General features: G+C 46.5%; 2 protein-coding genes across 3 annotated transcripts in view; both read left to right on the top strand.

The window, feature by feature from the left end:
* ALDH1A3 (aldehyde dehydrogenase 1 family member A3) overlaps window positions 1–13,521 on the top strand; it is a 33,872-nt gene extending 20,351 nt beyond the window's left edge. The window contains exons 8-13 of the mRNA XM_063412366.1: window positions 48–150; window positions 1,111–1,295; window positions 6,285–6,449; window positions 7,972–8,129; window positions 9,415–9,489; window positions 10,852–13,521. Of these exons, the coding sequence (XP_063268436.1) occupies window positions 48–150; window positions 1,111–1,295; window positions 6,285–6,449; window positions 7,972–8,129; window positions 9,415–9,489; window positions 10,852–10,924 (759 nt within the window). The 3' untranslated portion in view covers window positions 10,925–13,521. The remainder of the gene's footprint in view (window positions 1–47; window positions 151–1,110; window positions 1,296–6,284; window positions 6,450–7,971; window positions 8,130–9,414; window positions 9,490–10,851) is intronic.
* A 1,231-nt stretch (window positions 13,522–14,752) lies between these two features.
* Window positions 14,753–17,114, top strand: part of LRRK1 (leucine rich repeat kinase 1) — a 73,881-nt gene continuing 71,519 nt past the window's right edge. Inside the window, exon 1 of one of the 2 annotated variants that reach the window (XM_063412404.1) lies at window positions 14,753–14,882. The gene's annotated coding sequence lies outside the window, so the exon portion shown is untranslated. The other variant, XM_063412403.1, reaches the window with a different exon arrangement.

The raw sequence follows: 17,114 nt of genomic DNA, 5'->3' as shown, positions 1-17,114 counted from the left end.
TCGAGGTTTTCAGAGGGAACATCTCATGTCCTCTTTGTGTCTCACAGGTTGGAAAACTGATCAAAGAAGCTGCTTCTAAAAGCAACCTCAAAAGGGTGACGTTAGAGCTGGGAGGGAAAAACCCCTGCATTGTGTGTGCAGATGCAGACTGTGAGTATGGGCTGCTGGGTGTGTTTGCTGTAAGAGGATTGCAGGTGGTGGGGTTTGTGTGTCTCTGCTGTCCTCTGGCAGCTCACAGGGCTGGTGTTTCTACCCCAAAGGCTGGAGGAAACCTCTGTCCAAGGGCAGGATATAATTCTGCATTCCTGGAGCTCTTTTCCAGCATGGGGATCATTCCCATGGCCCATTTTGCCCTCCCTGGCGGTGGCTGCAGTTGCAGTTAAATCTTGCACTTGTGTGTTTGCTGTTTGTGGGCTTTCTCTTTGGTTATCAGTGCTGCAGAGCTGAGCCAAGCACTGGGAAAGCAGTTTTCTGCAAAGCAGCCCCTCTGCAGGCATTCCTGTGATAGGGGAATTTTGTAGGACCTGATCTAATCCAGCCTTCACCTTCATCCTGGTGCTCTGCAGGGCTCATTTCATGTTTCATTGTTATTTTGTTACATTACTCAGTAGTACTAGGAGATGGGTAACCTCTGACCACCAAACTGGTTGGAAAATCCTATTTGGCTTCAGGAAAATCTCTCCAGTCCTGCACGGCAGAGCGTGCAAATCAGAGGTATTTGTGCCAGCTGCTAATAGTGAGCATTGCAAGGAGCTGGCCAAAGCTGGCATGCTGCTTTCTGAACAATCATGGCTGAAATTTGTATTTAAGAACCAATGCATGGTATCAAGAATTCCCACAGCAAGAAAAACTTGTCACTGTCTTCAGTGAGTCCTTGTGGAAGAAAATATCAGGAACTATGGCCAGCTAGACCTCAAGACAAAAGGCAGAAAGGGAGGTGGATACAAAAAAAAAAAATCTGGTTTTGGGGGCAGTGAGGCCCAGTGAGTGCCTTCCATGGGTGTGGACCATTGTCAGCATTTTTTAAGGAAGTTTTCCAAAGAGAAAGGAAAAAAACAAATCTGGAGCTGTGCATGTGGTAACCCTTTTCCCTCCTGGGTCATCTCACAGTGGACTTGGCAGTGGAATGTGCCCACCAAGGCGTGTTCTTCAACCAGGGGCAGTGCTGCACCGCTGCCTCCCGCGTCTTCGTGGAGGAGCAGATCTACCCCGAGTTCGTCAAGCGCAGCGTGGAGTTTGCCAAGAAGAGACTGGTTGGAGACCCCTTTGATGCCAGGACTGAACAAGGGCCCCAGGTAACTGTGTGTCCCAGAGCAGTTGTTGTTTGGTTTTTGGTTGTGGTTTTGTTTAATTTTCCTTGTGTAAATATTATCCTTACGGATGCGGTCCCAGCAGAAGTGCCGAGGGGTGAGTAATGTATCGTGGCTTTATTTTTCCTCTGTATTTTAAATATCAATTAATCACAACTGTTGAAATGTTATGTTGTAATTTTTTAAAAAACACAAATGTGTTTAATTCAGTTCTTATCCAGCTTTATAGAAGGGGCTGTCTCCTTGGTACAGTAACACAAAGCATGTTGCAGTGAGCCATAGCTCTGTGCAGAAGAGTGCAGCTAAATGGCTATTCAGCTCCTTGGCTGTGTGGGTGATGACAAGTAGTTAGAGCCCAGAGACTCCTGAGTCCTCACTTTCCCTCTCCTCCTCTGCTGCCTTTCTGATCCTTTGGAGAAGTTTCAGCTGAATTAGGAGGGAGAAACATGCCAAACTGCTGTCAGAACCAGCCTCCTCAATACTTCCAGAGCCTTCCTCTTAGTTTTTCCTTTTGAGGCAATCTGAGTTGTGCTGGAGAGCTCTGGGGGAAGATGATCCTTAGGTTACATCTTCTAACGGGCCCACTGTTTGGTACCAAAAATAAAGCAAGATTCCCAGAAACCTATAGCCAAGGCTCTTTTTCTCAGTACTGCACTGTGGGTTTTTCTTCCTTGATGCTGCCTGTGTAGATCCCTCAGAGAAGGGGTGGCTCTGAGGGCATTTGCCTCTCCTTATCTGGATCTGAATCTGCACATGATTCATACATGACAAAACTTCCTTGCCTGCCCTCTTGCATGGGGAATAAGATGATGTGCACCCCCTGCTCCTGCTGAGCCAGCATCTGGCCCTGTAACGTGCCTGGAGATTTCAAACTGCTCAGGACTCTTAGGAAGAGAATCACATGCTGAGACTTGCTCCAGCAGAGACGAGCTGACCCTCAAACACTCAATTCATGAGAGCAGCTCCTGAATCCATTCAGTTGTGAGATTTAAAGGGTGAAACACCCTGCTGTGATTGGGGCATGTTGAACTGGGCTGCTCATTTAACTTCATCAGTGTTCCCAGCTCTTGCCAGGCTGGTACAGCACTTCCAGGGTGCACTGTGGAACAGCTCCACCCCCTGGGATCACTGCTGGGGCTTAAGGGAGATCCTTTGCATGCAGACCTGTAATTAAGGGTAACAGCAAATTGTAATAGCAGTGTCTGGTCAGATTTTGGCCCATCTGTTCTTTTTTCCTACTCTGGCTTACCTGTTACACTTGTAGGAGAGAGAGCACACCCACACACCTGAAATTCTGTGTTCAGGTGTGTGTGCAGCTGTCAAGGCCAGGATGGGAAGGTGTTGAGGGAGTGTGAGGAAACTGTAAATCCCAAAGCTCCTATGTGGTTGTCAGTTCAAAGGAACAACCACTTCCTCTGCAGCTATGGCTCCTCACTCTCTGGAGCCTCTGTGTTGTGGGCACATACAGAAATGTAAGCAGAGGAGAGAAATGATGCAGTGTCACAAGGACTTAAAAATACCTCCAAAAGTAGCAAAGATTCACACCTGTCCACAAGTTACTCTTCAAATGTGAAGCGTCCAGATAATTTTTTCTCTCTTCCTGAAGTAACCTGCTAGGCTGTGAAGATATTTGTTATCTTGAACTGATGGATAAGGGAAGAATCACCAGGAAAAATAATTTGTCATCTTCACCTCTCTTCATCAGATGTTTCAGATCCAGCCTGTTGCTTTCATTCTCCTTTGGTGTATGTCAGGATGAGCATATACAACAGCATTTTAGCAATGCTGCATAGATCCCATAGTGGGATGGTCACTGGCTTAGAAGCCAGCAGGAGGAAGGGGCTGAAGCCACCCTTCAGGCTGACAGTGGTTGTAGCTCACAATCTCTTTGGTCCTACATCAGCTTAGGTGATGACAACCCTGCTCCACAAGAACTTGAAGTTGATCTAAGCTAGTCCTGGAAAAGGGGTCCCATGTGCAGTTGTTTGTTCCTACCTTGCACTGCACTAGATTGGGGAACTGGCTGGTTCAGGTCTATCCCAGCCTTTTTGGAAGTGAGGAAGAAAGGTTTTAGTCAGGTCAGTCCCCTGATGTGGATTTTTGTTCACTGGCATAGATGCTCGTGGCATGGCACTGGGGAAAAGCCTGTGTCAGCTGCAGTATTGAGTTATGCTGATACAAACTATACTGCTCTGATTAAAATTGGGTCAACTTTAAACAGCATTAAATTTAGACAGAAATGAGGCATGCTTCTGATGAGACTTCTCCAAAACTCACATGTGTCTGGCAGTGCTGACTGGCTGGAATTCAAAGGACACCACAAGAAACCTGAGGGGTGATCAGGAGTGTTTGAGCAGAGTGCCAACCTCAAATGCAGACCAAGGGCAGCTTTTAACTTTGGATTCCTGGGAGCTGTATCACAGGAAGCAATAAAGTAAATGTGCACAGATGGCAAACTGGTTAACCAGTGCATTATAGAACTGTGAACAGCAAACTGCATTAGATGAGGCTGACATCATGGGGCACTAGAACAGGGATTGCATTAGAACAAGACTAGACTAGTTCTATTATTTTAGAACCCCAAATACAGGGATTTATGGACTGCAAGACCTCGTCTATAGAAATGGAAAAAGCACTAATCATGGCACTTGTTAACCAGTAATTATTCAGCCCAAAACATAAAATTTGATTTATAAGACAGTGAATATTTTCCTTATACTATGGACATGCGCTTTAGGATTAAAGTGTGAAAATAAAACGTTTAAGTAGACAGGGTTGTGTCCAACAGCCTGTTGGACCCAGTCATGGGCTATTTTTTAGGATTACAAATACTAAGTTTACACATGGAAAAAATTCTCCTTGCGGTCTTGACTGAAATTAAGCAAGAGATGAAGATTTGGGGGTTCTGAGATTTTCACTATTGCAGTGATCCTTAGAAGCTCCCTTCTCTATTGAATTAGATGAACAAATAGTAGAATTAGCTTTACCAGATCATGTGTTTTTAATAGAATTCAATGCTTGAACCATAAATAATAGTGGAGTAGGGGACAGAATTTAAACAAGCCTTGCAAGCTCTAGTTACAATGACAAACAGTTCCACCCTTGCATGTCATTTTTACAAATGTTTTCTTTCCCCAGTGTCTTTTCATCTAACTGTAGTTTGCCTTGCAACAAGTTACAGCTGTATAAATATCCTTGTTTTGTTTTCTGTGATGTGAAGTGGATGGACTGGATTGGTCTGGATCACAGACATGCCAGGATGGAAAGCACTTGCAGATATTTTTGAATTATTTACACTTGGCAGCTAAGCAACCAGACAAATAGACAATGTGTATGACACCTGCCAAACTCAGTGTGACACTGTATCCTACAGGAGGGCACACATTTCCTTGGGCAGTAGCAGGAATTAAATGTGTCCTTGGGTAGCACCTTAACACAGGAGAGAACACAAGCCCTTAGAACACGCTGCCCTCAGTGCATGTGCTACACAAACATCTGTTTGCCTGGAGATGTGCTGAGCTCTGTTTCCAGTGTGTACCAGAAGTACCCCAAGGACACCCTCCTGCAGCTTTGATATTTGTCTAAAAGCATGAAAACTTGGATTGTGTGTGGCCAGGATTAACTAGGGACAGGATATAGTCTGTAATCTGGAGGAGTCAAGTGTGGAACACTCTGTGTAAACAGTCCCAACTGGCAAGTGGCCCTGCTGAAATAAAACCAGATGCCTAGGGAGGGGGATTGAGCCAGAATAAGCATCTGGAGATACCTGGCAATCAGAATAACCCCCCAGGCTTCCAGGACACCTTGTACCAGTGGGTGGAGTCTTTTCTTTAATCACCTCAATAAATTTGTTGATCTTTTTTTGGGATTTTATTTTTAAAGTCTCTGGAAGCCTTTTACTGTATCCCGTGTGCTGTCATGAGGAATTTCATCACTTAATTCCACATCATGTCAAGAGCAAGGTCTGTTTGTCTGAAACCTGCAGTTCTGCAGCCCCCTGCTGCACACGGAGCAGGGAAGAGGGATCAGCAGTGATTGGAAGTGCTGTGGCCTTCTGCACCTCTTCCCAGCACAGGACACACTGTGCTTGTGGAGTACAGGATGAGTCCTCCAAGTCCTGGTGCAGCTGTGCAGCTTCAGGGTCCTGTCCCTCGACTGGCATTTCCCCACCCCTACAGAAATCCCTGGTTAAAGGCTGACAGCAGCACTTACTATTTGAGATCACTCCATATTCAAGAGGAGGAGTTAGAAAAGGTAGTTAAAAGTGAGGATATGGCTCCCAGTGCAAAAAAGAATAATGCAGGATTATACTGCTCTCTAAAAACTGTGAAAAGTGATTCTGATTCTAAAAGCAAAGCTTTGGTGCAGCAGCTGTTGTGAAGTCACCCCACCACCAGGGCTTATCTTTGAGGCTGTTCATGTATTGTGCACTGAGGAAGAAGAGGGAGGCAGAGCCTGCTGGGTTCTTCCAGCTGGGGATGGAGAGCTGTGGGTAAAACTGCACACTGCAGCAAAATTGATTTAGTGGTTCTTATATCCTGGTCCTCCCTCCCCTGTGCTGATTCTGTTGCTGGTCAGATGCCTTGCTGAGCTTTCTAGTCCATCTCAGGCAGTTCTCATACTGCTACAGAATCAGCCAGTGCTTGGAGAAGGTCAGCAAATCCCAGAGCTCAGCTGAGGTGAGCTGTGGGAGCACATACCCAGGACAGGGAGGAAGGGAAAGTGGGGAGACCCCTCCATGTGGCAGCAAACCATTAGATCAGATTAAACCTTCTGTTTCCTGTGCCTCAGAGCTGTGCCCATGTCCTCTCTTTCTCCCTGCTCACTGCCTGACTGCCCCATCCTAAACTGAGCTGTAAACTGACCCAGTTTGACAGTGCCCTGCATGTGCCCCTGGGCCACATTCCATGACTCCTCTCTGGAACCATGATAATTAAGTTGCTGCTGTTTGTTTATTTTCCTTTTGTCTGACAGATTGACCAAAAACAGTTTGATAAAATCCTGGAGCTGATAGAAAGTGGGAAGAAAGAAGGGGCTAAGCTGGAGTGTGGAGGTCTTGCCATTGAAGACAGAGGCCTGTTTATAAAACCCACGGTGTTTTCAGAGGTCACTGACAACATGAGAATTGCCAAAGAAGAGGTACAGTACAAATCACTTAGAAAAATGAAGTTTCAGAACCAGAAATAGTGATGATGGGGGGGTGTTCTGTCTGAATCCTTAATTTTAAATATAAATAACTGACACTGTGGCATGCTGGAGCAATTATTTACCCTGTAATTGCCAGTGACAGTGGACAGTGTAATGTGTGTTCTTGCTCTATTACTTTGTAGAGAAGGGGTTGTTTTATTGCAGAAAGGTGGGAAAGAACCCTGGGACCTGATGGTTGTAAGGAGTAAAGGAACAGCCACTGAAGTTCTCTGAGGCAGCCTTAGGGTCTGAAACAATCCCAGATTCCATTCTCATGGCAAAATCCCCTGAGACTGACTATTTCTTTCCTATATGAAAACATGGTCAAAGCCAGCAAAGTGCAGATCTAATACTCTGGCTTTCATTATTCATATGCAGAAATGTTGAACAAGCTGCATGTGATTAGATCCTGTGATATTCCTTTGAAATAGAAGTTAATCTACTTTTCATCATGTTCCCTAATGGAAAATAAGTAGTTGCCAAAGTCTAACTGGCATTTGTAGTTTATAGTTTAGCCTAGTGCTTTTTATGGGGCTGCTTGCTGTTCATTCCTGGCAAGATGTTTAAATGTCTCAGATCTGCCACAGAATCTCTAAGGAACCTGGGAAAGATATCAGTCAGGGCATGAGTTACATGCTAAAAATAGAGAGAAAAAGAGCTGAAAATCCCATGACAGACCTTTTCTTAATGAACTGACTCCAAATCCCAAGCCATGATTCACAAAGCTTATCCAGTTCCATTCATTGGCAGTTTTGTTGCAAATGCACATTCATCCTTTGCCTAGGATTGAGACTCCACATAAGCCTGGATATCCCCAAACAAAGACATTTAGAAACCCTTGTATGAGCTTAAAAATGACCCAAATGAGTCTGCATCTCACATCCAATGGGATTTATTGTGCCGTGAGAGCCTGCAGACCAAGAAAGGGCTCCACCTTTGATGCTGTACCTGATGAGAGACTCCATCCCAAAATTTGGGAAGCTTTTTGTATGGCTGTTGCCTCTAGTGGCAAGCCAAGTTTGTGGTCAAACACAGACGTGGTTAATGCACTGCTTGCAAATAAAATGCATACAGTGACAAAACCAGGGTTAAAACCAAGGAAGAAAACTTGCAGTCCTTGAAATAAATTAATTGTTACTTGAGTACACTCAGCTTCAGAGTTCAAAAAGAGAGTTGTAAATGGAGTAAGGATGAATCATTTGTACCTTGTCCAGACCTAACTCTGCTTATTTTGATTGTTACAGATGATCCATTACTTGTTGGATCTTAACATTTATGAACTGCTGCAGCACATCACAATGCTTCTTTTGAAGTTTAATTAGTAGTTTTTAAGACACTGTATCAGTGACCCCTAGAAGGCTAAGATATAAGATTTTAAATATATTATACAAACAGAGCATCTGATTCTGATTACTTCAAAATTTCCATGATTAGCAGATGCTTTCCTGTACTAAAATTTAATTGATATGTGCAGATTTTTGGGCCAGTTCAGCCAATTATGAAGTTCAAGAGTATAGAAGAGGTGATCAGAAGAGCCAACAGCACCGAGTACGGACTCACGGCCGCGGTGTTCACCAAGAACCTGGACAGAGCCTTAACCTTGGCTTCAGCTCTGCAGTCAGGAACAGTCTGGTGAGCAGGCTGGGAACAGACAGGAGCTGGGGCTTTGTTTCCTGGGAGGAGAAAGGGATTTAGGACTTGCAGTCCTCTTGGTAAGATAAGGTTGTTAATAGGGTTGTGGGCTCCATCCTCGTACCTGCCGTTCATTTAAGAGTTGAACTTCACAATCCTTGTGGGTCCCTCCCAGCTCAGAATATCTGTAATTCTCTAAATGCTGGAGGTAAGATGCATTAGTAGCCTGCCTAATTCTTGATGTTCTGCTCAGAAGCAACATCCATTCCTCAAAATAAGGTGGTGAGGCCCAGAGAGCATGCTGAAAAATGGACTGTTTTTTCCTTCAGATGAGGTATTTTTTGTCGGGGTTGTAGTAAGTTCCACCAGATGTGATGCCTTCCAAAACCCTGTATGTAGCAAAAAGCAATTCTCATGACCTTTAGCCAGCACTAGATGGGATTTTGCTGCACAAACCAGTATGGACAGCAGATGGCAACACACCACTGTCACAAAGAAAAGCAGCTGTTTTTGCACACAAAATTTCTTATTTTATATTAGAATGGTTTTAAAGATGGAATCCTGATTTTTTTTTTCCCCCCACCCAAGACAGGAAGTTGATTTGGTGTCTGATTCTGATGCACAGGATTAATTTCAAGAGTTGGCACCAGAAGAATCAGTCTCAAATATTGACATAGAAATGGGATGCTGGGCTTTGAAGGATACATGTGCTGAGCACACGTGGGGTGCACACCTACAGCACAAGCCACACCTGTGCTGTGTGACCTTCAGTCATTTGGTCTTGCTGAGATGCTGGGAAAGTGTCTGCATTTTCTACCAAGTATCTATAGAAATGGGCCCAGTGCTTTTACTTTACTGTGACACAATTGTCTGATACAGTCCAAATGTTTTCTACACCTGGAAGGGGATGCTGGGGCCTCATTGTGAGTGTTTAGACAGCTTTCTGAGTAAACATGTTCATTGCAGAATGTGCTTAATAAATTAGGGAATAGCTTGGATTTTTAATTTTATCATGACTCTGAGCATGGCATAAATTCTAGCTCAAGCATGAATATCTCTGCCATTAGAGGATATGAAGTGAGATGTAGGTCAGACTGAGAACTACTCAGATGTTTTCTGTTTCTTCAGCAAAAGAAGGTTTTATTGCAAAAATCTGATTTCTCAACTGACTGAATTGTATAAAAGAGAAAACTGAGAGATTTCAGCCTTGTATTGTTGCTGTTGTCATCGTCTTGCTTTCCCTTGGTATTGAATTGTCTTTTTAAAATTGATGTTTTTATTGTAGGATCAACTGTTACAATGCGCTCTATGCTCAGGCTCCTTTTGGTGGCTTTAAAATGTCAGGCAATGGCAGAGAACTGTAAGTTTTGCTCAACATTTTATTTCTGTGTGGGTGGTGAATGCAATAACATTTGTGACTGTGAAAACACTGTTGAATTTGCTTTTAAAGTTTAATCAGGCTTGCAGCATGCTCCACAGGGAGGTGCTAAGCCAGTAGAGCGTGGATGTAAAGCATTCCTTTAGGAGCACCTTCATCTGCTTTATTAGCTTTTAATAGCTCCAGTTCAGTCAAGTCCAGCTGGAAGTAGATTTCTATACTAGTTAGATTTTTAGATGAAGGGAGAAGTATGTCACCATGGCTGGGGACACTGGTATCCACCCTAAACCTGCTCTATCCTTCCATGGTGGTGTCTGTGCCTCTCTTGGCTCCTGTATCATTGCTCCTTGTTCAGGTGGGAAGGAATGATCTCCCAAATTCTACATCCCTCCTTCCAAGGTTGCTGCTAAATTACAGAAGAACCCTCTGTCCCTCTTCCCCAGCCTGGCCTGTTGCAGTGGGGCTACCAGACACTTCAGCTCTTAATAGTTACTAAAGCTGAAACTTTAAAACCGAGTTCACCCCATGAGCTAGACACAGAGCTGAGACATTGTCTTAAATCTTAATTTTCTTCTTGTATAGCAGACAGGTTTTCTTAGACCACTCAGCAGACTCCTCAGAGGAATCTAACACACCTTTTCTTTCACAAGCCAGATTTAGTCCCAGAAACCACTTCCAGTAACTGTTCTGGTACATCTGCTGCTCCGAGACATTCAGGTGCCTCATTTGCTAAGACAGCAAATAAATGAATCCTCAGATGGGACATCGATATACATTGAGACCTTATGGTTTGCTTTGCCTGACTGCCTGGCTAATTAAAGGATGTCAGAGGTTTCCCATGGGAAAGGCATGGGAACAGAGCCAGTTATCATCAACCAAGACACGATGCAGTGGTGGGCTCTCTCATCAGTATGCATTTCTGGAGCAGCTGTGCCCTCCTGATGACATGGTATCTTGTAGATAGAAGCTTTTTTTTGGTGAAAAAAATAACTTCAGTTGCTGTTGAAGCACCAATAACTGTGTGTATGTGGCTGTCTCTTGTGTGGCTTCTCACAGCAGCACTCAATTTGCACTAGGCAGAGTCACAAGTGTCATCCTGTGGGTTACAGTGACCAAAGCATTCCGTTTTTCTTTCACAACACAGTGCAATTGTATGCACTTATGTGCATGTACTTGGTGGTTATTAGAAGTGGTGGGACAAGCGGATAGCTGGTGTAAATTGTTCAGGTCTGGTTTTAATGACCTGATGTCAAAAATGCACATGTGTACAGCTCTCTTCTCTCAGGGAAATCCACATTAACGTTCAACAACTGTTTGTCCCTTTCCTCCTCTTTTCTTTTGCAGTGGGGAATATGCTTTGGCAGAATACACTGAAGTGAAAACAGTCACCATTAAACTCTCCCAGAAGAGTCCATGAAAACAGGAGGCCTAAAATGCTGACACTCTGAATGTGACACATGGGGGACGTGTTCAGAGCAAGGGGGAGGGGAGGGGTGGGAAGGAAAATGGAAACACCTGTCTTTATTCCTCTATAAACACTGAATCTACTGGACTCCATTTTGCCAACTGGCTCTTCAAAAACTGATTCACTGACCCTACTGGCAGTACACACTTGTATTCTGCAAGTCCCTGGCTCTACATCTGCCTGCTCCCTGTGACTCCAAAGCTGGTCTGTCGCAGTGTTGGCAGGACATCTGCTTCCAAACTGTACCCCTGAAGGATGTGGACATCACTGGCATGTTAGAGAGACTGCTGGTGCCAGCAGAGGTACTGGCAAATACCTTCAGAGGCACTTGGGTTTCCCTGGGCAGAGATGGACTCGAGTGGTAGGGGTTAGAACAACTTGTCTGGAGTTGTGGAGTTTATGTGAAGATTGCAGCTGGAGTTTGGAATGGGAGTGCAAGCTTTCATGGAAGGAGCTGTAAGGAAATTCTCTGAAAGAGCTATCATGGTCTCTCTAAAGATATGTGCATTCTCCATCCTGGTGATATTCTAGCCCTGAATGAGATTTGTGGGAGTTTCCTAGAGGACTCCTTTGGGGCCAGTATCTCACCCAACAAAGCCAGACTTTCAAGTGTCCTTGGAACCTGATGTTTGGGTGTGCACACACTGCACATGCTGCAAATGCAAGTTGCTGACATGCTGCCCCTTCTGGCTCCCAGTGAGTCACAGTTGTATCTCAAACCTTCACTACAGCACTTTTCTCAAGAGGATTTTGCACTGCACTTACCGTGGTGACACCGAGTTGGATGCTGAGCATGTAGCATGGTAGATAGCCCACAGGAAACAATCCATATGAGTCCTAATCTGGGGGAGGGAGCAGAAGAGCTGCAGGAAACTGTCCTGCACTCTCTTTCTCTCCAACTTGCAGGCTTTTTGAACATCTCCTTGTTTTTTGAGCCAGGATTATTACTATGAGAGTAAAACAAGCTCTTCACACTGCTTCTTTATCCTGCATGAATGTAGCTTAAAATACATTCCTGGAGGTGCAGTGTGAAAAGGCAGGTGCTCCCAAGCACACCTTGAGTGCTAAGAGGAGGGTGTGCAAGCCAGTTACCGTGGAAGAAGCTGTGGCTGGAGTTCAGGCTGTCAGCAGCTTGGCAGCCGCTGTCCCTGTGAGTGCTGTCACCTCGTGGCCAGCGCAGAGTGGCTGATCCTTCACTGAGAAAACAGCCTTGGACTGTCCCTTGCTCACAGCTGTCCGTGGAGTGGCTGTCACACCAAGTTCATGCCTTAGCACCTCCTGCAGTAACTTCTTTGCATGCCCAGACATGAGATTAGATATTATGGGATAAATGACAAGCCACAGGCATTATCTTCAGTTCCTGGGTTCACTGCTTTCCCTCCTCCTCCTCTCCTGACTCTGCTGGAGAGCCCTGGCAAAGGCACCGCCAGTCCCACGTCTGCAGGAGTTAGTGGTGACAGCTTGTTAGGAAGTTCAGCTGATCCCTCTGGGATTGTCCTCTGAGAACAGACCCACCGAGGTTCCCTATGGCTTATCAGCAGATCTCCAGGGAGCACTGGCAAGGATTGCTGCTCCAGATGTCAAAGCTCGAAGCAGAAATGCAGGTCTAACCTCTCTTCTCTGCTGCAAGCCGGGATTTACCCAGTACCTTCCTTTGCTCACAGATAGGCTCAGACAGCAACAAATTCTGTTGCATGAGTGGAGCTTTTTTTGGAGGAGGAAGGAAGGTGGGTGGTGATAAGTAAGGAAAAAAGTTTGCATGAGCCTAAACTTCCTTATTAGTTAGTGAATGTTGAAATTGCACTTCAACATCACTTCACTTCTGACATGACATACCTCCAACAGTGTAAGCAGGAGCCTGTCCTCCCACGGGTGTGAGGCAGGAAAATCTCCCCATCCAGTGATGACAATGTCCTCCCTTCCCCATGAAAGGCCAAATGGGATCATTGTAAATAAGTTTCTATTTTTGTAAGACACTTAAGAGTGCAAACATCTTTTCAGACAAACATTTTACTCTTGCCCACCTGAGGGTTTCCTTGGGCTGCAGCCAGACAATAGGGAGGTGAGGCAAACAGTAGAAGGCTGGTTATCTTGATGTATCTCTGTATTTTTGATTTCCAGTGGTGGAAACTGAAATAATCTGAAATTCTTAAAATCCTACTCTTCTGGCTTTATATGTATGATATATATTTCACTTTTTTCCCCATATCAAGTTTTTAAAAAGTCAATGTATCTCTTATTGTATAAATCAGGGTTCGACTCTACACACTGAATTTTCTAAGTTATATAACACTAGACACTAACTTTAAAATAACCCCTTAGAGGGTATATATATTCCTCCATTGCACAGTAAGGCTTTCATATGAATACTAGTTGGTTTTTTTAAAAGAAAAGAACTATATTTATAAATTAGGATACAGTTAATCTAATGTATTTTTATAGCTAAGGGTACATGAAAATGTTATGTTTAAACCTCATGTATATATTTAGACTATGGATATCTTTTTTGTAATAGTTCTTGTTCCTAATAAATGTTTAACTTTGTGAAACGGGTGTATCTGAGGATTTACTATCTCACTGGGGGACTGTGAGGGAATCTGCACTTGGATTAATTTTTTGCAATTTATGAAGAATTAGCAAGTTTTAAGAGTAATGTGCTAAGTGTGGTCAGTGTTCTGCACATAAAAGCTTGAGTTGTGCCCTTTAGTGTAAGCAGAGGGAGGAGAGCAGAGCTGCAGCTGCCAGGAGGAAGCACAAAGTTGGATGGATCCTCTTTTCCTTCTGAGGTGAGCCTCAAAATGAAGTGTTTCAAGTCACTGTGGCTCCTGCAGCCAGATGGGGCTTCCTGCCTTGCTCTGGCTGCTCCCTAAACCCCCTGAGACACATCCACCACCAGCGTGGCTCTGCTAAACGTGTCCCCAGCACAGTTTTATTTCTCTCATCTGCAATGTAGATACAGAGCAAGAACGTTCCATTGTCTTTTAACTCTCTCCCCATCTGATGGGTGAGCTATTGGCTCCCTACACAGGCCAAGCCAAGCTCATTGAATTTTCCACTCGCTGACAGCATCACTCAGAAGCTTTCAGACTCCAGAAAAGGGAAGGCTGGAGATACAAAGGCATTACTGTGAGTGACACAGTCAATGGAGACATAAGGAAGAGTGGGATGAAATTTGGGGAGAGAAAAAAGGGGGAAATTAACTTGAATATGTGGGTAAATTATTGCCAGAGGGGAAAAAAAAAAAAGGGTTATTTTAGGGTGTTTTCAAACATGGTGCTAAAAATGGTGCAAGAAAGGTCTAGGTAAGAGGCATAAAAGGGAACAGGTTCAGTAAGAGGTGGAAAGGTGCTGAAAACAGGTGATGCTGTTTTTTAGCTGTGTTAAAAGTTAGAAAACAATAGTATTGGTACGTTCTTGCTCTCTATCCATGGCTGCAACTGGATGCAGGTTGATGGGAGCCTGAACACCGGGAAAAGCCGCGGTGAAGGCGCATCTGTGTCTCCACAGTCACCCAAAGAAGGCCCCAGGCAAAGCTCAGGCTGCCGCAGCCTTCTGTGAATGCACATCCACCCTCAAGTGACCACCGGTGACCCATCGCTAGGTACCCACCAGGGTAAAACACATCCTCTGTGTTTAATTTACAGAATGACTACGAGCAAAGCAAAAGGCACGCAGAGATCGGGTTTTGTTCTTAGCTGGTCCGACGGGTGCTGGAAATGGAGCAATCCCTGGCTTACCAGAGGCTCCTGGACAGGAATGGGTCAGTCTGGGGAAGGGCTGCGCACACCAACAGCTGACTCCTTCCGAAGAGAGGGGGCAGCCGCGCTCTGCTCTTCCAGCGAGGACCGAACTCGCCGCGACCCGGGGAAGGAGCAACTTTCAAAGTCCGGGCTGTGCTGGGCGCCCCGCGGTAAGGCCGGGCCCTGCCGGAGCGATGGGAGCGCTCCTGCTCCAGCCACCGCCGCTCCCAGGCTGCGTTTTCCTAAAACACACAAATCCTCGGAGCCTAAGGAGCTGCCCGGGGGCGGGCGGGCGTGTGGGTCGGGTCTGGGGAAGGAGCTCCATCCTCCTCCTCCGGGCCAGCCCTGCCCTCGGGGGCCGTGCCGGGGGACTCGCCCTTGGCCGCGGTGCGGGCCCCGGGCCGGAGGAGGAGCCGCTGTCCCGCTCCCTTTGCCGCCGGGCTCCCTCCGCCTCCCGGGCCCGGAGCGAGGCGTGCGGGCGGCGCCGGACGAGGAGCAGGAGGAGGAGGAGGAGGAGGAGGAGGAGGAGGCGGCAGAGCCGGGAGCGCGGCCCGGGACGCAGGAGGTACCGTGGCTTTGCTGCCGCTTCTCGGGCACCTGCCCCGCTGCCAGGGCGGTCGGTGTGGGGGGGGCTGCCGGGGCGTTTCATGTGGAAACGAGGAGGGAAACGCGCTTGTTTTTAAAGAAAATGAAAGTTCGGAGGGAACTTTGCGGGCGCAGCGCGGCCGCCCCGCCCGGCGGGGACGGAGAGCACCGGGACTCGCTCTGAGGGGACGCCCCACGCCGGCGGCGGGAAAGCGGCTGGAAGGGCTTGCGAGACCCCCCAAAAAGGGGTGTAGAGCCTGGTGTGCCCCCAGCCGGGGCCGAGGTGTGGGAGAAGGGGATGGCCGGGGACGAAGGATGCGGGTCCTTCGTGGGCGGGCGCTCCGGCCCCAGGTTCGCCATCGGCCCCGCTGTGACAGCGCGCAGGGGAGCCCCGGCGCCCTCCCGGCCGCCCCCTCAGATCCGGGCTGATGCCCAGCCCCAGGTGGGATTGTCCGAAACAACAGGTGGCTTCGGTAACGCGCTGAAGTTTTAGCAGGGTTTTTTTTGTGTGTGTGTTGTGTTTTGGATTTTTTAGTTTGTTTTTGTTTGGTTGTTTGTTTTTTGTGGTGGGTTTTTGTTTGTTGAGGTATGTTTTTTGTGGTTTGTTTGTTTGTTTGTTTTTTGGGTTTGTGGGAATTTTTTTTCTTTCTTTCTTTTTTTTTTCTTTTCTTTTTTTTTTCTTTTTTTTTTTCTTTTTCTTTTTTTGGCTTTTTTTTAATGAATTAGGAAGGGATTTTGGGCAAGCCTTGCTGTTGCTGGGGGCCTGGCTGTTTTTTGGCTCAGTGCACAGGGGAAGCCTGGGCGGGCGGGTGGAGAGGAGGTGCAGGTTCAGGTGAGGGCAGTAGCAGATGTCAGGACTGGGAATGTGTGAAATGGGATGTAAATCCCATTCACACGTGTTCAGGTGTACTCCTCATGGGCCGTCTCCTTTTGAACGGGGTTCTGCAGCGCACACAGATTCCCTAAATCAAATCCACACGTGGTGTTTGCACGTGTTACACTTGTGTGCAACTTGCTTAAGGTAAAACTCTGTAGGGTTTTTTTTAATTATATACAAACAGGTTCTGAAATATGGAAATCCTGCTTCTATGGGCACTGTGTGGCAGTAATATACATGGCTACAGCATTCAGTTACTTGCAGTTAAAGGGAACTGATTACCAGAACCACACCACTATTTTTCCTAAAAGTTATTTTTCCTTTCACTTTATACGAGGAAAGTTTCAGCCTGGGGAATAGGCTGAGTAGAGCTACAAATCAGGAGTGGGATGGTTTTGAAGGCTCAGGGGTCCACACTGACCCCCATTCAGTGTTTCTTGTGCAGTTGGTGTGGGTGCACATGGTTTGTCCCCATCTCAGAGCAAGGAAGTGCCTCAGAAACCATCATCTGCTGCAGAGCTGGTGGGGCAGAGTGTGATGGGGAAGTGTTCAGTCCCCCTGGAGCTGCTCAGTGCACCGAGGGCACAGGGCAGGCAGCTGCTGGAGGCATCACATCCCCTCTGCTGTCAGAGTTTACAACCTGGACAGCTCTGGGGAGCTGTGAGAGCCTCCCTGACACCTCTGCCTGGGCTGTCCCACCCATGGCATGGAGGGAGCAGCTCCTCCTGCCAGTGTGGTCAAGGGAAGCTGAGTTTGGTGGGGCCCAGCACGTTCCAGGGCAGAATTTAGTGTTCCACCAGCACAGTGCAATTCACCAGCTTGTGGGCATGGATCTGGGATTAGGGATCACCTCCGTCTCAGCCTCCTGCAGCACCCAGTGCCCAGACTGGGTGTGAGTTTTGGCTCTTGCTGCCAGGCACTGCAAAGTCAGGGTCAGCAG

The sequence above is a fragment of the Prinia subflava genome, chromosome 15, assembly GCF_021018805.1.
Source record: "Prinia subflava isolate CZ2003 ecotype Zambia chromosome 15, Cam_Psub_1.2, whole genome shotgun sequence".
NCBI lineage: Eukaryota > Metazoa > Chordata > Aves > Passeriformes > Cisticolidae > Prinia > Prinia subflava.
This window is presented reverse-complemented; position numbering and strand designations above follow the sequence as displayed.